At 34.0% G+C, this 20538-nt stretch overlaps 4 protein-coding genes and 8 non-coding genes across 12 annotated transcripts; 6 read left to right on the top strand and 6 right to left on the bottom strand.

Annotated features, from left to right (window-relative positions):
* SOCG_04037 (GTPase activating protein Gyp2) lies at nucleotides 1-2457 on the bottom strand. Its single transcript, XM_013164879.1, has one exon. It carries the CDS (start codon nucleotides 2274-2276, stop codon nucleotides 99-101), a length of 2178 nt encoding a protein of 725 aa, XP_013020333.1. The 5' UTR covers nucleotides 2277-2457; the 3' UTR covers nucleotides 1-98.
* Nucleotides 2415-4421, bottom strand: SOCG_04036 (ran GTPase binding protein). Its single transcript, XM_013164878.1, has 4 exons — nucleotides 3911-4421; nucleotides 3220-3861; nucleotides 2769-3173; nucleotides 2415-2728 (listed from the first exon to the last, which is right to left on the bottom strand). The coding sequence occupies exons 1-4, from the start codon at nucleotides 4173-4175 to the stop codon at nucleotides 2592-2594; spliced, it is 1449 nt and encodes a 482-aa protein (XP_013020332.1). The 5' UTR covers nucleotides 4176-4421; the 3' UTR covers nucleotides 2415-2591.
* On the bottom strand, nucleotides 4374-5632 carry SOCG_04035 (ubiquitin conjugating enzyme E2-C). The gene is made up of 5 exons (XM_013164877.1): nucleotides 5448-5632; nucleotides 5366-5393; nucleotides 5234-5323; nucleotides 4943-5178; nucleotides 4374-4897 (listed from the first exon to the last, which is right to left on the bottom strand). Exons 1-5 carry the CDS (start codon nucleotides 5546-5548, stop codon nucleotides 4816-4818), a joined length of 537 nt encoding a protein of 178 aa, XP_013020331.1. The 5' UTR covers nucleotides 5549-5632; the 3' UTR covers nucleotides 4374-4815.
* On the top strand, nucleotides 5467-7689 carry SOCG_04034 (CAMK/CAMKL/CHK1 protein kinase Chk1). The gene is made up of 7 exons (XM_013164876.1): nucleotides 5467-5868; nucleotides 5909-6150; nucleotides 6201-6629; nucleotides 6668-6872; nucleotides 6914-7103; nucleotides 7143-7439; nucleotides 7477-7689. Exons 1-7 carry the CDS (start codon nucleotides 5801-5803, stop codon nucleotides 7528-7530), a joined length of 1485 nt encoding a protein of 494 aa, XP_013020330.1. The 5' UTR covers nucleotides 5467-5800; the 3' UTR covers nucleotides 7531-7689.
* A 3344-nt stretch (nucleotides 7690-11033) lies between these two features.
* SOCG_16366 lies at nucleotides 11034-11105 on the top strand. Its single transcript has one exon. It is a non-coding gene; the product is annotated as a tRNA-Glu (tRNA).
* A 443-nt stretch (nucleotides 11106-11548) lies between these two features.
* On the top strand, nucleotides 11549-11627 carry SOCG_16367. The gene has a single exon. It is a non-coding gene; the product is annotated as a tRNA-Leu (tRNA).
* Nucleotides 11628-14009: 2382 nt separating this feature from the next.
* SOCG_16368 lies at nucleotides 14010-14080 on the top strand. Its single transcript has one exon. It is a non-coding gene; the product is annotated as a tRNA-Asp (tRNA).
* Nucleotides 14081-14929: 849 nt separating this feature from the next.
* On the top strand, nucleotides 14930-15003 carry SOCG_16369. The gene has a single exon. It is a non-coding gene; the product is annotated as a tRNA-Ala (tRNA).
* An 861-nt stretch (nucleotides 15004-15864) lies between these two features.
* On the top strand, nucleotides 15865-15937 carry SOCG_16370. The gene has a single exon. It is a non-coding gene; the product is annotated as a tRNA-Arg (tRNA).
* Nucleotides 15938-16449: 512 nt separating this feature from the next.
* SOCG_16371 lies at nucleotides 16450-16523 on the bottom strand. Its single transcript has one exon. It is a non-coding gene; the product is annotated as a tRNA-Asn (tRNA).
* Nucleotides 16524-16529: 6 nt separating this feature from the next.
* SOCG_16372 lies at nucleotides 16530-16610 on the bottom strand. Its single transcript has one exon. It is a non-coding gene; the product is annotated as a tRNA-Met (tRNA).
* Nucleotides 16611-17278: 668 nt separating this feature from the next.
* On the bottom strand, nucleotides 17279-17350 carry SOCG_16373. The gene has a single exon. It is a non-coding gene; the product is annotated as a tRNA-Glu (tRNA).
* Nucleotides 17351-20538: the final 3188 nt, after the last annotated feature.

Genomic DNA, 20538 nt, shown 5'->3' on the forward strand with positions numbered 1-20538 from the left:
TAAAAGAGTAGAGTTCTAAATGCGTCGTAACATAACAATAAGACGAAGTGCAGTAAAATCAGTTCTATTATAACTGGCACTTTTACCAATGAATGTAGTTATTGTATACTGTTTCGTTTAGTGAGCATTCCTTTGACTAATTTCTTTATAAAAAACCCGAGTATTGGCGACAACGAAGTGTTTGTAGCAATAGACTGGAATTGTTCAAGAGATATTTGAAAATCTTTTTGGTTTTGTTTACGTTTATTGAAACAACAGGCCAGAAAATCGCTTATTACAGTTAATCTTTCATCATCCTCGTGGTTCCCTTCATAACAGCATATAAGAATTAATGATTCTGATAGTTCAACGATTTGATCGGTTTGTAATTTCTTTTCTTCCTTTTCGTCAAACAACTGAAAAATGAATATTTCTGGAGTTTCTTCGGCTAGCATATTCATGGTTTCAATGCCAACAATTAGTTTTTCGAATGTCAAGGGAACGTTAAGATCCGTTCTGTTCAGCCAAGTGTATAACCTCTTAAATAGCTTTCTTTCACTTTTCTGATAATGAGCGGCCTTCTCAAAAAAGATCTGTCGTGGGATTGACTTTTTTATAAGTTTCTCAAAGCCATAATAATCAATTTTTTGCTCCATTATCCGGCTATGGCACAGATGCTCTTCACCGATGCCATCAATAAAAGCATCGTACAAATTTTCTAAACTGATATTTGACAACTTTGTATGTTGATACAGACCGCGAAGGTGTGAACGCTTGGTGAAGAGCTTTAAAGAAGTGAGAACCGTTTCTCTATACTCTGTTCTTTTCGCTACTATATAACCGTTCGTAATGAAATCAAAGTATTCGAAGGCAATCGCCTGGAGTTGTAAAAACGTTGATGAAAGGGGTTGGGTTGTAGTATCTTCACTATATGTCACTAAAAATTCGGAGTTGATTTTAGCAAAGCAATCTTGAAAAACTTTAACGACAGAAGCATCGTCAACGGCATTCAAAATTCCTTGAGCATTTATTTTAAACAAAGCGAGAGCTATTTGAAATAAAACATTGGGCCCGTTTACTATGAACCAATCGAAGATTTGCATAGCGTAGTCCAATCGAAAATCCTTAATAAAAAGTGAGAAGAACCAATTAATTGTTATAAGTCTCAAATCCATCTTCATTTCAGATAACTTTTGATAAAGATGTGGAAGTGTCTGTTGTAAGACGTACTCAAAGACGGTAAGATCTAGTAGAAGACCGTGAATCAATTTACCATAATATCCAGGGACATAAAGTTGAGATATCTGAGAGAACAAGAAATAAGCCTGTTCTTCGGTACAATAGATTAATAATGCTGCAACAACGATATTTATTGCCTGGCAGTAGCCCATATCAGCATTTTCTCCAGAATAAAACCTCAAAACCCTTCTTAAAGCATCTATACCTATCTTCGATTGATAAGCTGGATAGGACGGTAAGCTTCTTGACAAGTCTCTTTCTATTTCTTCTCCATACTCGCAAGCTTCTGTAAGTACTTTATGAACGTTATTGTTATAATAATCTTTTGATTTCCAACGCCAATACAGGCTTCCAGAACATGTTTCCCATACGTCCGCTCTCAAATTATCTGGAATACCATTTTGCAGTAGTGTAAACAAAGAAGGGGTTTGCATAAAATTAAAATTAGCTCCACTTTTAAGGAAATACTTTCTCCATCGGTCTAGTTGCTCCTTTTGATGTACATCTGAATTGGAATTCGGTTTTATTAATTTCGACGGAAATCCAAAGAGTGCTCCTAATCCCGTTGAAAAATTTGCTTGGTTGTCATTATTGTTCTTGAGTATTCCAGTATGAAGAACCTTTTCGGATGATAAAGTATGTAGAAAATTTTTTACATCGCCAGCCTCATGTGAAGTTAATCGTAACTGTCGTAGTAATCGGTCACAAAAAAGTTCTGATTGTTGACGTGTACCTTTTATAGTAAGATGTAAAATCTGGTTTTGGAGGGTTATTAAATCAAATACAAATACATCGGTCTCTGATACCGTTCGTTCTACCTGTCTGATAGTAGACAGTGGAAAGGTAAATCGAGTCTTATAATCCAAACTATGAAAGCAAAGGAAAGATGTACTGATGAATATGCTTCCAAAAATAAGAGAATCATCGTATTTAATTTCACAAGATGAGCCAATGATAATTTCTTCTTGCTTCGTCAAACGAAAAAGAACAACTGGTGATAGTAGTCCTTCATAAGCTTCGTAATTATTTTCTGGAAAAACATGCTTCAATAAATTCATTGATTAATCATTCTGAACCTTTTACCAATAAAAGGCTCCAGAAACTTTTCTTTCAATTTTACGACTTATGTTGTTGTCGAAAGCGGGCTTGAATTGAGGTGTTGTCGTTAGGTAACAACATCTATCGCACTGAGACACACCAGGTACAGTATTCATTATTATTTTGTTTTGCTATGTGAAAATTGATGACGAATACTTATACTACTATCAAAATGGGGAGTAAACACTTGTCAGTTAAAATATCAATTCAATTTTTGAGAAAAAGCATTATTATCAGTAAACTTATAATATCATAAACAGTAATTTCGAGCTCTCTCATGGTAAAATGAAGTCTTTCTGAACATTAATAAGAGTATTTTGTAAGGACTTTTGTTGACATAACAAATCATTAAAGGCAATCGTATGCTGTAAAAATTGTTGTAATTTGCTTTCAGGAGGAGAACCGCTAAATTCTAGAAAGGTTAGTAAACGAGTATAAGACTGAAGACTTACTTAGAAGTAGTCCGTTGATACGGCTAGCTATATACTTCTGAAACTCATTCTCTAAGAAGAAGGATAAGGGACTAGAAGATGGATCGTAGTAAGCAAGAAGCCCCATGCTTAATTTGATCATTGTCTTTAAATCTTGACTTTCTGCTTTTTCATAATCATTAAAAAATTGTTGGGAATAATTCATAACCGGTTCTAAAATTTTCATCTCTTCTTGCTCCGAGATAACACCAGAAAAAGAAGCTGAGCATGAGCGAACCTGTTGCATATTTCGCATTAATTGAATAAACTGCAAAAATCTAAGAGAAAGAGACAGATCCTGGCAATCTTGAATTGCTCGAGGATACTGTACGGTAATTTCTTGTACAGCAGAGGCCAAATCTCCATTACACAACAATTGGTTAATCTCTATAAAGGTTCAAAGTTAGAAACAACGCCTAATGAGCACACTTACTCTTCCGAATTTCTACATCGGATCGTTTCACCTTTTCGGGACAGAACTCCTGTGCCGTTTCAACATAACCTTGGTTGATAAGAAATGACGAGACGAGGTCTTTTAGTAAACTTTTCCGTTCATTTTGTTCATCAGCTGAAGCGATATTCAAAGATTTACTTAGTAATAATTCCTTTTCTTCTTGAACTGCGTGATCAATTTCATAAAGAAATGAAGTCTGACCAAAGTTTGCCCTGATGTGCTCACCTTGGCTTTTTAGTCCTACCGTCGGATACAAGGAGTCGTTCACGTTCGTAAATGCTACTCCTAAATATGCTCCATTTTTTGTAAAAAATATTGTTTTATTGATGAGATTGAGTCCGCATCCCACTACATCACCAGTTTGAAACTGTGGTCCATATCGTTCTCCAGTTTTCGACCCATGGTAGATTTCACCATTATGTCCATGATAGCCCCAGCTCTCCGGAGTAGTTCCTGGTAAACGTCCTGTCTGTGTATTCTTTTTACAGAACCCCACACATATTCTACCCTCTTTACCACAAGACAGTACTTGGATTTCAAAGTAATAGACGGAACAGTTATTTGGTACAGGACAGTCGGATCTTGTTAAAGCTGCATCATGGTCGCTTCCACTGTCCGGGCCTTACAATGTAAATTAGAAACTATTGTATCAGACATGTTGTTAACTTACCAAAGAATGAAGCCTCCAAATTGCTTTGCATTACCTCTATAAAATCAGATTTTTCTCTCGTGCTCCATGCTTGAGGTAAAGGATTCGCATTCTTAGCTGTATAATCAACACTTGGTGATTCGGTATCTTTCAAATATTGTTCCCATTGAAGCCATTGAGGCTCTTTGGTCAACAAGACTTCACCATAATTTGTCCCGTGTATATATTCTGGTAATTCTTTATAAGAGGTGAGAGTTCTTTTCAAGTTTCCCAATGATTTTGTCATGGTGGTTGTTCCTAAGATGAGTACATATGTAACCGGAGAGATACGTGGATGACTTAAAATTAGATATTACACTATTGGCAAAATAGGTAGCAAATTCAATAAAAATTGAATGAATAAATAAATAGAACAATTATTGTGGTTACTAAAGATTAATCAAGCAACCGATATTTTAAATCTGGCTTTCTATCATTTTAGTAGTGCTAATGTCGCCTTACTACATTTCGCTATAACGCATGAGGTAAGTATACGATAAAATACAAAACTAGCCTTCCTGCTATGCTACGAGTAAATCCTCTTTAGTATATATTACAACACTGAATACTTTAAAAAATCACCATCTCAGCATACACTTCCGAGTATGAGTGAACGCCTGATAGTAATAGACCAAATTATCCTGCTTTTAACTATCGGTACAAACAGCGATCAGTTAGAACAACAAATATAAGCTATAGATATTGATAAAGGCTTTTCATGATTTGTAACCATTATAAAGCAACGTATTATAAGAAAGGCTCAGTTTATCATCCGCAGGATCCAAATTGTTATAAAACACATTTGAGTCTTAAATAATGAAACTCTGCACTTCTCCGTAAACTTGAAGCAGTGTGTAAAACTCATTATTCTTCGTTTATTTAAGAAATTATATTTCGTCAATTTCCTTGTAGCGTTGCATTAAAAGGCGTTTGTATTCAACGGGATCTTTACCCCATAGCTCTGCGGCTCTAATACATGTGGTTAGCATTCTCATAGTTGATAAAATAACATACTGAGCATTCAGAGGTGAAGCGTTGTTAGGTTCTCCAAGAAGGCTCTGAAGAGATAACAGAATGGTTTGAACATTGTAAACAGCAGACCATTTATCCTTCAAAATATCCAGACAGATATTCCCGCTCATATCGACATTGGGATGCCACATAGGAGAAGTAAAAACGATCGTCGGGGCTGAGAATGGATAGTTGGCAGGAAAGTTCATGGATATTTTGAACTTTAATCCTTCATAGTACTGTATATGTATTAGCAGGATATCAAAGAATAATACTGGTAAATGGTTCACATACAGTGTCAACCGGACCTGTAATAGTGCCCGCCCAATGTAACAGATTCGAATCAGAATCGGGAAACGCACTAATCCCTGGGGTATTCGACATCTTTTATATTTAGTTTATCATAATTTTTAAGTAATTGCATACCATTAAGCTCATTAATTCACTTCGTAGCCTGTTTGTAAGTGTTAATAACAACAAGATATCAAATCAGGGAAACAAAGCTTACCTCTTCGTAACGCTATGTCCCTCAGCAGACATATTTGATGAGGAAGTATTTTTTGTATTTGAAGCCATATTAGGGCTCTGATTTTGCATTTCTGAATCCATATTCCTTGTTGGACGGTTGACTTTAGTGGATGTGCGCTAGTCTTGGTAAAGGTTAAATAACAACAGTAAACAATATGCGAACTATATAGCAGACAACAAATAAACTTGGTGACCTTGTTTTTATTTTGGTTCTTACTATAGAAAAAAGAATGTTAAATTATTGATTTAGTTCCTTACAGTAAAAGAAACTCACATAACCAGAATATCTTTTGCTCTTAGGAAAGGAAGGATCTGAGGATTATAACAGCCACGATGACAAAGAGTATAGAAAACTTTCCGTACCACATTGGTAGAGAGATTGGAACTGGCGCTTTCGCATCGTATGTTTTGCTGGTTCAATTGTGGCTAATCATTTAATAGTGTTCGAATTTGCTACGATGAGAATGCGAAGATTTACGCTGTTAAGTTCATTAATAAAAAGTTTGCAACAAAATGTATGGGCTCAAATGTCTGGGCACGTAGGATCGCTAGTGAAGTTCAATTGCATCGTCTATGTAATGGACACAAAAACATAATTCACTTCTATGACACCGCAGAAAACTTACACTGGCGTTGGCTTACTCTTGAATTTGCGCAGGGTGGGGATTTATTTGATAAAATTGGTAAGAGAATTGAAATGATTAAGTTATATCTTGATTTAACATGAATGCAGAGCCTGATGTTGGAGTCGACGAAGATGTTGCGCAGTTTTATTTTGCTCAACTAATGGAGGGGATATCTTTTATGCACTCAAAAGGTGTTGCTCATAGAGATTTAAAGCCTGAGAACATCTTGCTAGATTATAATGGAAATTTGAAATTATCAGACTTTGGTTTTGCATCTCTTTATGCGTACAAGGGTAAAACTAGACTTTTAAACAGCCCTGTTGGTAGTCCCCCGTATGCTGCACCAGAGATTACAGGGCAATACGATGGCGCCAAAGCAGATATTTGGTCCTGTGGAATAATACTATTCGCTCTTTTATCCGGAAACACCCCATGGGATGAGGCTATCAGCAATACAGGAGATTATTTAGTTTATAGAAAGCAAGGTGAACGACCGTCTTCTTATCCATGGAACCGTTTGTCACCAGGTGCATATTGTATGTCTTAAGTTAGTAGGACAACCGCTAACAAATAGCTGTTATCACTGGTTTACTACGTACTGATCCTTCCAAGAGGTTTTCAATAAAGCGTATTTTACAGCATCCATGGCTTACTTCTAATATTTCTTTCCGAACCGATAATGGAAACTGTTCCGACCCTGTTGCTCTTGCTTCGAGACTAATGTTGAAGTTACATATTGATTTAGATAAACCTCGTCCATCACTTACGGATACTTCTTCGTATGTTATTATATTTTGTATATTGTAACTTACTTTAGCAGATATGGAGCTATTTCCATGACACAGCCAACAACAAGAGTGTCAGATTCTGATATTCATGACCATACAGCTATATATGGTCATCTTTCCCAACCAGTTCAGGTGAATGAAGAGGTTGATGTTACGGAACTGATGGAAAAGGATCCTTCACTGAGTCAATTTTGTAACACGAATGGTTTTATTAAGAGACTTGTAAGTTATATATTAATGAATCTAACTAACTAAATTCAGGCTGGAAAAGCCACTAATTTCTACGAAATTTGTCCACCGGAACGGTTGACAAGGTTTTACTCAAAAGCTTCTAAGCAGTATATAATTGATCGGCTCTATGACACTTTGCGTCTGTTAGCTGTTTCATTGACAACCAAACATACAATTGGACAGAGCACGCTCTATGTTAAACTTCATGATAAGAGAAAATGTCTACTACAGGGTGAAGTAGCATTGAAAACACTAGGCCATAACTTGGAATTAGTGAATTTCATAAAAAGCAGTGGAGACCCATTAGAATGGAGAAACTTTTTTAAGGTAAAAGACTTTCTAATATCTTGGCTAACATAAATAGAATGTAGTAAGTTCACTTGGAAAGCCTATTGTTCTAACTGACATTACTTCTTGAGAACTATTCTGAATTTAATGATTGCATAGTATTTAAGATCCCTATATATCTTGGTGTAATAAATCACTCAGCTTTTACTTCTAAAAAAAAACAAAAAAATAAACAATGATAAAGTAAACAATCTAACGTAGAGCATGCTTCATGTTAATTAATACAAAAAAAATAAAAATAGCAGTGTCAGTGGTTATTTTGAGGTTTGTTTACAAATCAATGTAAAAAAATAGAAGGCGTCTTCCTCCCCCCCTTCTTTGGTTTTCTGGTTCATATAGCGAAAGTCACTCTATTTTAGTAGGGGAATTAATGAATTAATACAAGATATTTCTATCAATACCGAAGTTGAGTAATATCATTAAAGATATATAGTGTATTCTGCAACTCGCACCGTTGCGGTACATTATTACTGTACAATTTTTTGTACTATGATGTTTGGTTGTATATTTTGATACCATATCTTTGTTGCACAATATATTATATTCTTAAATTTGTTTAATACGTTAGATACCGCTGAGTATACCTTTTGAGGCACAAAACATGATTTTGCTAAATCTTGTAAGAACATTGTTTTTCGTTTTTTTTTTTTTTTTGTTTTGTGCTCCATTTTTAGTTCTTATATAGACTAAAGTTTTTTACTTGTTTGTTGTTATATGTGGTGTTTATTTTTTCCTTATTTTGTATCAGGCTAAAGCCGTTTTTAAACTAGACCCCTGATATTTTCTGCTTTAATACTAATTGGCAAAAGATAGTTAGTTTCTTATGAATAGTTATATATTTTTAGAACCTAATATATTCATACCCGAAGTATTATATTATGTAGCTCAGGATTCTGTGTCGATACTTCTGTATGTATTTAGTATTATTGACTGAAGGATTATCATTATTAATTCTCATTGAAGTAAACATAAATACATCGAAGCATTAAAATTTTAAACAAGTGTTTGGATTCTACTACTGATAACAGGCATGACAGATTATGGACGATTTACGAACGTGTCAGCAGAAGCTTTATGACTGAAATCGAACTTTTAGATAACGCTTAGACAGGGAGCACTATTTTCATTAAAAATAAATCAATTTTGCACTCATATAAAACACTCATTTTGAGATTCAAAAAGAAAAACCTAGGAAACCTTTTAACAGGTTCCAACACCTTAGCAAGTAGAAGAGAAAGGGAGATCCTATTCCGTCCTTCATGAGAGCTCTTTGTGCTCCATTTTTAGTTCTTATATAGACTAAAGTTTTTTACTTGTTTGTTGTTATATGTGGTGTTTATTTTTTCCTTATTTTGTATCAGGCTAAAGCCGTTTTTAAACTAGACCCCTGATATTTTCTGCTTTAATACTAATTGGCAAAAGATAGTTAGTTTCTTATGAATAGTTATATATTTTTAGAACCTAATATATTCATACCCGAAGTATTATATTATGTAGCTCAGGATTCTGTGTCGATACTTCTGTATGTATTTAGTATTATTGACTGAAGGATTATCATTATTAATTCTCATTGAAGTAAACATAAATACATCGAAGCATTAAAATTTTAAACAAGTGTTTGGATTCTACTACTGATAACAGGCATGACAGATTATGGACGATTTACGAACGTGTCAGCAGAAGCTTTATGACTGAAATCGAACTTTTAGATAACGCTTAGACAGGGAGCACTATTTTCATTAAAAATAAATCAATTTTGCACTCATATAAAACACTCATTTTGAGATTCAAAAAGAAAAACCTAGGAAACCTTTTAACAGGTTCCAACACCTTAGCAAGTAGAAGAGAAAGGGAGATCCTATTGAATAAAGTGATCTTCTTCTTTGATTTAGACAAACGATTAACAAATTGGTATTGTAAGGGAAGATTTCAATCTCTTTGTAACTGGAATAACATATTTATGCAATCTTCGTAACTTTTCCTTTTTTTCACCCAGTATATGAAGCATAAAGAAAAGTTAATAAGTGTATCCAATTGTGATGACCATGAACACCAGATTTCTTTTCGTCTCTTTTTCTCTTCTTTTTTTATTTTTTCTTATAAATATAAGACAAGAAGCAGGAAAAACGTGACTTCATAATTTGTATTGGTTTTAAGACTTACTTGACAAATAATACATGAATAGCGAGATAGGGCGCTCCTTGTATAAAAGTTTTATTGGTATTGTATTAAGCCATCTATATATGACCTGGCCAGCATATTATAAAGCTGATCGTTATTCGATTCATTTGACGAGAGTAAATAAATAAGAAGCTTATTATCCAAAGCAGAAAGCATGTGAAAAAGCAATGTTTTTGTAACTTTCGAATCGTTTATATTTTAATCACAAAAGAATGACATTTTAGCTTTTGTTGATATTAATTATGCTTACAAAATTATTATTCAATACTTGATCGCCTACAACTTAAAATTGCAATATTATTGATAATTCGAACCATATACAATGTCACCTAAAAGTATATTATCCCAATACATTTATTATTCTCTGAACTATACTATTTACGGAATATTACACCAACTACCCTTAGTAGTTTATTTTCATAATTTTATACACTAAAGTTGAAAATTTACGTCTAATCCTTGCCTATAATGAACGTTATATATGATTGATTGTATGTACTAAGATAAATTTTTTCGGAAACTATCTTAGGTTGATCATTAAGGTTGTATATATACAAATTAAGAGTGATGACAAACTAGTTTTCAAAGCTCATCGTCGTACTAAAAGTTAGCAATTGCAATTTTACTTGTGAGTAAGCAGAGAATAATACCACGATGGCTACCAAGTTTTGTACTTTGAAGGATATCAACAACGAGTTAGTTTAGGGAGGGGGAAATTATGATGATTTTAAGGCTATACCGAATACTTAAAGCTGTATCATCAGCATATAATATAGGCAATTTAGAAACCATTCAGAAATTCCACAGCTAAGTCAATTCTGAGTTCCATAAAGTTAAAGTCTATTACAGGAAGGTTACGTTAACTACTACTAGTCGCGGTACTCATCTTAATTGATTCGGTGACTATATATAGGCGATACGATGCATGTTTAGAATATGTGAATCAGGAATTTAGGAAAGTTAGCATTCCACTTAGTTTCGAGTTTATCTATACTGTTCTTTTCAATAAACACCACATCGATAAACTTTACTGTAACACCTAAAATACATATTATATATTAAAACTCGAATAAAACTTTTTTAATACCAATATCTGCCTAAACAATTAGGTTGTCTGTAAAGATAAAAGAATTAGTTATATTTTGACGTCACAGATTTAAAAGGAAAACAGATAACACAGAAGTCTAGTGAGGGAGGAAAGAACGCGTCCATGTAGAATGTTGAGGGTAATGAAGGCTAGATTGCGTTGGATTTACTGACATACATGGATAGGTCCCGTATGTGAAGAGCTAGGCTTGACGATTTGACATCAGTCATGAAGAATGACTGTAGACAAACTTACTGTAAATGCATTTTACTCTATATAATATAGTAATTATACTTATCAAGTAATCCGTTGTGGTCCAACGGCTAGGATTCGTCGCTTTCACCGACGCGGCCGGGGTTCGACTCCCCGCAACGGAAATTTTTTGTTTATTATCTTTGAAGTATTGATGTTTGCACAAGTATGATTATATTCTTTCTTAAAGTTAGAAAGCTTTTCTTCTTGATGGCTTTATTATGTATTTACAATTCATCAGCAATACGCCACTTTGAATATTGTTCCTCTCAATGGTGAGAAACCTCATTCTATACTATTCTCCTATTTAGGCCTGAGAAATATTGCAACGGAGACGTCCATTGCGGTATCTGTATGAAGCGAGTTTATTTCCGCAATAATTTACTATGACGATCGAAAATATGATATCAAAGAGTATTCGTGTTAAGGAATAGGGTAGTAGTACTTTCCCGAGGTAGGGAGTAGAGTACGATACTGAGGGGTGTGTCATGGATAAAAGATGTATATCAAAGGAAGCACATAGCACATACCGTACAGATTTTGCATTTACAAGTATCTATCAACAGATGGAAGGGTGTCCGAGTGGTTATGGAGCTAGTTTAAGGCACTAGTGCGAAAGCTCGTGGGTTCGAGTCCCACCCCTTTCAGTAACTTTTTCTACTTTTTTAATCCCCAAGTCATCAATACATATCTGGGACACAAAGACTATTAAACCTTTAATATTTTATTCTAATTTAGTTCAATTTGCAAAATAACGAGAAACATGATGAGAGGGTACGTTGTATTCATACGGGGAATACTCGCTCAGTTTAAGTTGATTCATATAACCAACAAGTCCCTGACACATGATCTATTGAGATTTGCATCTAAAAAAAGATCAAGGAGTGCTTCTTCGCCTTGGTCGAATAAATTAAAATAAAAAAAACAACTTTCTCGGTTATTGCTTTCGTATTAATTAGGAGAATTACGTATGTATCCAGAAGCGCGCTTATCAATAGTTATTTCTTATATATTCAACCATATTCATGACCCCATTATGTTTTAAGGGGATACTCGGAAAGTAGCTGCGTAAGCAGTAATTTCTATGTGCTCAGGTTTTTATCTCATCATCATCAGATTGTTCATGCCTAATATAACAAAAGTCGGCTAAATAATCATAGTTAATTTTGGGTCTATTGAGGATATTTCAATTAGATTACCTGCCGTAAGACCGTGAACTGTAATAAACTAGACAATCCGTTTAACTCTTTATATCAAGTCAAAATAGTATCTTTATTTTGAATCCTCTGCCTGAACTTTATCGACGAGTCTTTCCGTCTTTACGCTTGCATTTTTCGTTCTCTATTTATTAGACGACTGCAGTTTAACTAATCCAAACAGATAAGACTATCATCATATCATCATACATTATATATTATATATTATATATTATATATTATATATTCATATCACCAAAGAAAATGCTCGCAAGACAAGTCCATTCCATTCATACACTTGATCTACTCTAGTTCTGAGTAAATAGTTTGCATATCTGCATATTCAAAATATATTGTTATGATATTGATGACGCTACTTGATCACCAAACTAATAAATGTAATTAGTATAAAGTCTTCTGTTATTATATGCAACCTTAAACAACTATTTAGTGTTCATACCTATACCTATAATGGTTCATACTAGAAGTGTTCCTTTAAAGCACTATTTCTAAAACTCAGCTATGGTGTTGGTTCTGACGATCAATTGAATAAAGAGTCGCTATATTATTTTTAACAACCGAATTGGATCTAAATGACGTACACTGATTGGCATATGACTTTGACTAAGTCAATATTTTAACGAACTTACAATGAATGAAAACAAAATAAAGAAGTTTAAATTCAATAAGAATAAATAAAGGTTACGAACAATATAATTTATAAAATCGATGATCCTTGGTATCTTAATGAACAAAGCCATCTGGCGACAATCAAAGGCAAGCATTGCAGAATGCTTCTGACAAATTTTATATTATAGATGAATTAAACGGGTGCTTATAAATCTATCTCAGTGGCTAAAAGTTAAGCAATAGCGCGAAAAGGATATTTTCTTGAAGTTGAGAAGGTTGCTTGGTAAATTACTCAAGAATTCTATGCTTAACATCTTTCGCAAATAAATTCTTGCTACTAAAATAAGATCTATAAAACATTTTAAAAAACAAAATTATTTGAATGATATAGATTGCCGTTGCGTAGATCCACATGCATATATGAGATGCTTAAATGCTAAAATTCTCCTTTTGTCAAGCGACTTCTAAAGTAAGAAGAATAGAGAAGCAATAATGACCGAATAAGAGAGGATGAGTAAATGATTTGTTATACCAGAATATGGGAAAAGTGAAAATGGTCAATATATATATATATATTATATTTGATACTTTAACAGTAGTTGAAATAGATACCGGATACACCTACTATTAGAAAATCGAAATAGATAGCTTCAATGATGAAATGTCATTGGGTTTTAAATCTATGTCGATATGTTACTAGAAGATATAGCTTTAAAGATCCATCGATATATCAGCATATCGGTAGTTCGTTGCCGAACCAGTGAAAATGAGCGAAGAACAAGGTGAAAGTCAATATTACCAGGATAAATCAGGCTGGTTTTGTGTATCGCTGATGCCACAAATTGCGTAAAGTATCGTTTTTTATAGGCAACAATTCCCAAGTTTCAAGTATTTTTTACCTCAAAGTTATTGAACTTAAGAACTTGATTTTGATAAACTAGGGACAATGCATAAAAAAGAGTAAAAGAACAGTTCGGTAGATTTGATAGCTTTTGGGGAATTCTTCGCTTGTAAACTATTTTAGTATTACATTTCTTGCTGAACATGGTTTCTATATATAAGGAGTTGTTTTTTTCACGTTTTTCAGGAATGCATGTTCCATCATACGAAGGGATACAACGAAAAGGTAAACAAAGAAGCTTTTCCACTGACTAACAACCTGTAGGTACTCTTATTTGCAAGCTTGCAGTGGAAATCAACAAATCTTCCTTAGTATAGGGGTAGTACACCAGCCTGTCACGCTGGCAGCCCGGGTTCGAATCCCGGAGGGAGAGTAATTTTCTGTTTTTCATTTTTCCTTTTTCCTTTTTTCTTCTTCCTTGTGTTTTCTTGTTTGTATTGTTTCTTTAATTCTACAGTTAGTGTCTGCATCCATAGCGATATTTCCTTCGTCAGTTGCAAAGTAATCATGGTGTGACGGGTGACAGATGCAGACCATGCCGTTCAGCAACCGCAAACAAGGCAGCGAAAATCAAGTGTGTATTATTTTTATATAAAAGATCTGCAATGATCCAACTAATAGAATTCACCGAAAGAAAAAGAAAGAAAAGAAAGAAAAAGAAACTCTGAAGAAATGAAAAAAATGAAAACTTGGGACCGTCTGCGAACATCAAATGTTAAGCAGAAATTATAACCATCTAAACCACACGGCCTTCGTTGATGTTTAACAACACATATTAATTTTGATACTTCAAGCTATGAGATGACAATTATTTTCTCGTTTCATGCTCATGTTCATGTTCATCCTCAACCAGCTGTTTCTAAGTGTGTGCAGTTTTCCAACACAATAGCCTGAATTTGTATAATAAAACGGCCTAAAGCAGCAAACAAAATAATCAATGTATACGCATACCACTTCACTCGCTTTCACAATACGAAAAAAAATAAAGAAAAACTAAAGACGACAAAACAAAATAAAAACTACCTTTTTGGTCCTTTTTATTTAAATCCTTGTAACATACAAATGTAGAATGTCGAATTGTCATGAATATATATATATATATATATCAACTCTGAAATGCGCAAATTTGTTGAAAGAGTACCAAATTACAGATTCGCATTTTCGAATAGTCAGACATAGAGAGCTATTTACATAACATAGAAAAGAACAAGACATCAACCAAGGGCATGTGGTGTAGATGGTTATCACGCTTCCTTAGCATGGAAGAGGTCCCAGATTCGAGTTCTGGCTTGTCCAATTTTTTCCTTGTTCAAACTTTTTCAAATTTCCTTTTGCTTTTTACTTGAATTAGAATCCTTTTTTTTATCTCTATTCAAATTTGTTCTAACTTGCTTTACGATTTAGTTTAGTTTACTTTGATTTCATCTAGTTTTGTTTTGTTTTGTTTCGCACAGCGGTCATTCAACTCTGCGATAAAATATACAAATAGATAGGTATTTCATTACGACAAAAAAAAGAAAGAAAAAGACAAAGAGAGTGATTAAAGGTAAATGTAAGATAGAAATAGAAAGAGGGAAAAAAAAGGAAAAAAGAAAAAAAAACAATGGTCACAGCCAGGCTCGAACTGGCGTTCTTTTTATAAACGTTCTGTTCGCTTTGTAATCTACGCACCTATTACCTTGCTGGTTACTGGTTTTGTATGTACGTCGTCGGCACACGCATACCAAAATTCCACAGGCTTGTCATTAAAATCAACCAAAATTCCACAGGCTTGTCATTAAAGTCAAACAAATAGAATCGAAAATGAAAAATAGAAAAAGTAAAAGTAAAAGAAAAAGAAAGTGAAAGAGAAAGAAAAAATATAATAAATTGAAAATAATGTAGACTTGAATAAAGTTTACTATGAACCATTAATATCACTGATCACAAACAGAGTCCTAGAAAGTTTTAATTATTTTTTGCTTTTCTTATCGACCAAAGAGCGATTACTTAGTTACAACGATGGCTGGACATATATGTCACATTATTCTAGCATCACATTAGGATGTAGTATTAAGATACAAAAAACGGCTATTAGAAGAAGCGAAAGAACCAAGCGATATTAAAACTCAAACAGAGATGGATCAAAACATTATAAAGGAAGTTCTCTTCAACGAAGGCCTCGTGGCCCAATGGTCAAGGCGCCTGACTACGGATCAGGAGATTCCAGGTTCGACTCCTGGCGGGGTCAAATTTCTTTTTCTTTTGCTGTCTTCTTTATTTATTTTTACTTTATCTTTATTTATGTTTCGCTGTTTGTTTCTTCTTCTCTTTGCATCCTTTGGCTTCTTATTTTCGTTATTGAATCTTAAATAAATAGGTTCCTTTTTTTTTTTGAAACATGCAAGTCTTTGTACGAAGCGATAAATAGTTTTGTGGATAATTAGTAATCTATATTCCGGCGTCGATTTAGTAAATCAAGCTTCGTTTATTTCGTATTTATAAACAAGCAAAGTAAGCAAAAGAATATTATCTTGTAAGGTTAAATTTACTTGCTTTATTTAATAAACATATCAATCCTCTGAACATTGGAGACCGCCGGGCTTTTCTAATACATCACTACTTACGAAGAATTAGGGAGCCACTTGCTAACTTCAGTTGATGTGCAAATATGGAATTATTAACATAAAGTCTAAATACGTTTTAGGTATATTAGTTGTGAAAAATCAACCTCATTTCAAATGAGACTGAAAATAAAAAGTACGGTCAGAGAGGGACTCGAACCCTCGACCTCATGATTAACAGTCATGCGCACTAGCCAACTGTGCTATCCGACCTTAACATGCTCCTGGTGAGGCTCGAACTCACGACCTTCCCCTTTCAGTATATGAGAGGGACGCTACCACCGACTGAGCTACAGAAGCTTTGTTGGTAATGCAACAACTTATTTAATTATAGTTTAGCAATTGGTTTATCCTTGCTTCCCAGAAAATAGGACGTTGGGAGGATCCTCATATAAATGTAGTTGTACTTTTTATTCGTAGATTACACTGGATTAAATTTTCTTTTCTTTAAACGATACAAAGCTTGCAGACACTCAAATTATTTAAATTCGATTATATTGTAAGCAATCGCTGCATCCCCTCCCTTTTTTTTTTTCAAATTGTATATTAAGATGTAGATAAAAAAAATTAGTCAGTCGAAGTTAAATCTGTCAAAGATAAAAAAAAGAAGACTTGTAACATTGACGCTTCAGTATTACTTACGTTGTATGATTATTACTCCTAAAATCCGGTTCGGTAATTAAATTGTACGAATAAATGATTTCCGTAAATTCATCAAATCTTCAAGTTTCATAATTAAACGAAGTAATTTTTTCATACTTTCTATCACTAATTGTGTCTTTGCTAACAATTTTTTATACTATTTATTACATTTATGAATCATTATTCTTTATAAAGTAGAAGAATGGATAATCATTTATAGTCCTAGTAAAGTTCCAAATCTAGTTTGAATAGGAAGAACTTTTCGTCTTTTAATAACAATATAGCTATAATTTAATAGAGGAAAAAAGAGAAAAGGAAAAATATGTTTCCGTTGCGGGGAGTCGAACCCCGGCCGCGTCGGTGAAAGCGACGAATCCTAGCCGTTGGACCACAACGGATTGCTTGTTCATCCTAATCTTCTTATATTATACTACATTATAAACTCAATAAAGCTACCCAATACACTCTTGATACGATTCATGTATGTCAATCTATTCAGTCCAAGTCAATTCAATTCAATTCAATCCAACTCCATGTACTCTGATCCGATCCGATCCGATCCAACCAAACTTACCTCTTATTCTGTGTTATGGAAAGCGAAAGCATTTCTCCTCCATCGTATCTGGACGGATTTTCTTTCGTAATTTTGTTTTGTTTTGTTTCTTATTGTTTTCCATTCCGATTTACTTCAACACTACAAAAAGATATCTTCCTATCAAAACCAAACTAGCCTCATATCAGCCCATATCAGCCCGCATTAATTCCTATTGGATAACTAATCCACGTCGTATATTATATATATATATATATATATATGTATATAACTCTCTCTAATTTGAAAGTATTATGCCATGACCTAGATTAAAAGGTAGTATGCTAAATATACAACGAATATTTTTGCAATCCAACATACTACTTAACTCGTAATTATACCTTGCTTCCTACAAGTCAATATAAATATTTTCGTTTGTCAATTCGTCCAATCATTCATTATGCACAAAAGGGAATCCATAGAACCCATCGTATAATGAACCGGGGAAAAGTAAACACAAACCTTTTTCTGTATATTTACACTAGTATATGCATACTGCTTGAACGTATCAACCAGCCAGTTAGTCAGCTAGCCAGACCAAGCCATTCACGAATGATTCACTATTATATTAGACAAACAATCATGCGAATTCATAATACTTCATAATAGGTTCTAGCTAACTTTTATCTTTCTTAACTTGTGTAAAAATAGATAACCCACAAAGAAGATAGCTGTGAATAAATTCTAACAGGTGAGATCACGTACATGCTTTCTAGGTATCAACAGTTGATAGAAACGTTGAGCCATCCATCCTAGACGAATAGTTCCAATAATTAACATGTAACTTACAACACTTTTCCTAATGTTAATCCCCTTTCCTTTTTGAAAACTAAAACGGTTTCCTCCGAATAGTGTGATTTTAGAATCTATCAATCAAACCACAATAAACTGACAAGATTGATGCTTATCAATTTAAGGATTTAGATGAGAAAGCTTATGTAAGCTAACGGTCTATAAAGTAATTAGTTGGCTTGGAGTCGAAACGAGGCATGGCTTCCATTGATTATGCACTAGTTATTCTACATTAGGATCGCATAACTGTGTATTTAATGAGATTTTGTGCCTTTCACATCCTTTCCTTTATTCACCGTCATTTTTCTTTTATGCGTTTATGTTTTGTTTTATGTTCTTGTTCTTACGATGGTCAATCAAATAACTTGATGGCTGCAGTATACAGATTCCAACCACAATGATGAGACTTTTGAGGGAAAAGTACGTAGGAAGAATGGTATCGGGTTTTTATGAAATTACCTTGCTATCTTGATACAGTAATCATCGCATAAAACTTCTTCATATCACTTTCGACGTGCATATCTAAGTGAAATGATGTTAATGAGAAAGTTTCCAGCATCATCTAATTCAAGAAAACTTGAATCAGTCTGCATCTGTCAGAGATATTATTGTTTACAAGGGTTTACTCTGACAATTTAATAGGTAAAGTAGTGTACTAGTGTCTTCGATAAGAGACGGTGAAGGACCAAGTGAGTCTGACAGAATTATTAATTACAGCATCCTACCAATATTTGAAGATGACATGACAATTATGGTCCGCCTTATATAGTTTTCTTCATCTTCATCTTTATCTCTATCTATTCTCTTCTCTTCTGTTTCCTTTGAGATACAATACGCGAAAGAAGCAACAATATTAGGACAAAGCTAAGCGATTTTGCAGATTGCTCTCTTATATATGACGTTGCAATGATTAAATCATGCATACTTATTTAGGTAACGAGTACAATTATCTTCGTCGTCCTTAAGAAACTTACAGGACTTCATAAACCTTAGTTAGAGAATCACCAATTTTTACAAAATATCAGGAACAACTGTTTCTGGCGGAAGTAAAAAAACTAAATTACAATTATACTGAAGAAAGAGAAAATGAAATGACAATCGGAGAGTACACACTTAATAATAACCAACACACGAAGAAGAGCTCTTATTTACAGGTTACTTAATTTTCGAAAAGAAATTCGTTAGCATGGTCGCCTGTCAGTTGACTGGCATGAATAGAGATAGGAGAGCGAATACCAACCGAATACGCACATCGTTGGTAGACCATACTAGCGTGCAACACACTGCGCTACACAGGTTCCCCGGAAAGGAATATAGTCCAATCAAAACAAGTTGCGGTATTAAGCGTTAGTCTGACCGAACACAATTACGTTGAGGAAGCGGACGTAGCTGTCTCAAGTAGTATCTACCGCGAAGCAATTTGACGAAGCATGACCTGTTTTGTTCTATGACAAACGAAATCATCTTGTAAATCAGTATGTTTCGTAATTTTAAAATTAATTGAGCGCCATTAGTGCACCGTGAAAGCAAGTAAAGTAAATTTTAGAGCACATAAATTCGTATGTGGTTGGTTACGCAATAGTCAAGGCAGTCTACAATGTTTCTTTTAGTCGAACAAAGGGGAGCAAGCTAAATGACATCGACAAAGACTTCCCAATTTTATATTTTCGTCAATTTGTTTTCTCGCTATCTCGCTATAGGATCAACAGAATCTGACCGATTGTTTTCTCTATGACTTAACGATATAATGAGAGAGTATTGGCGATAAAGATACTCAAAACTATACAACATCACTAAATCTTTTCTTAAGCTATTATAGAGTTAAAAATAGAGAGTAAATTTATACCGTACTTTATGAATATGAGTTTAAACTACTGTTTCGAAAACAACTAGCGTTCCCATCAGACCATATTACCAAGCATACTCAAATGCTAATTTACTTTTGGATACCACGATACTAACGCATATGTTAATACGGGAATAGCAATTCGGATGTTTAGAGCACATGGCCATTTGTTTATCATACATACGACATTATGGTATACCAGAATAGCGAATTTAGAAGGAAGGGTCTAAAAGGATTTCATCTATCCCTCCTATCTTCATAAAACATCAGTTGGTTTCCACCACAACTTACGTCATAAACAAGGGTTGAAATTGTAGACTTGTTAAAGATGCTTCAAGATCTCGTCTCGAACAACC

This window comes from Schizosaccharomyces octosporus (genome assembly GCF_000150505.1).
Source record: "Schizosaccharomyces octosporus yFS286 unplaced genomic scaffold supercont6.3, whole genome shotgun sequence".
NCBI lineage: Eukaryota > Fungi > Ascomycota > Schizosaccharomycetes > Schizosaccharomycetales > Schizosaccharomycetaceae > Schizosaccharomyces > Schizosaccharomyces octosporus.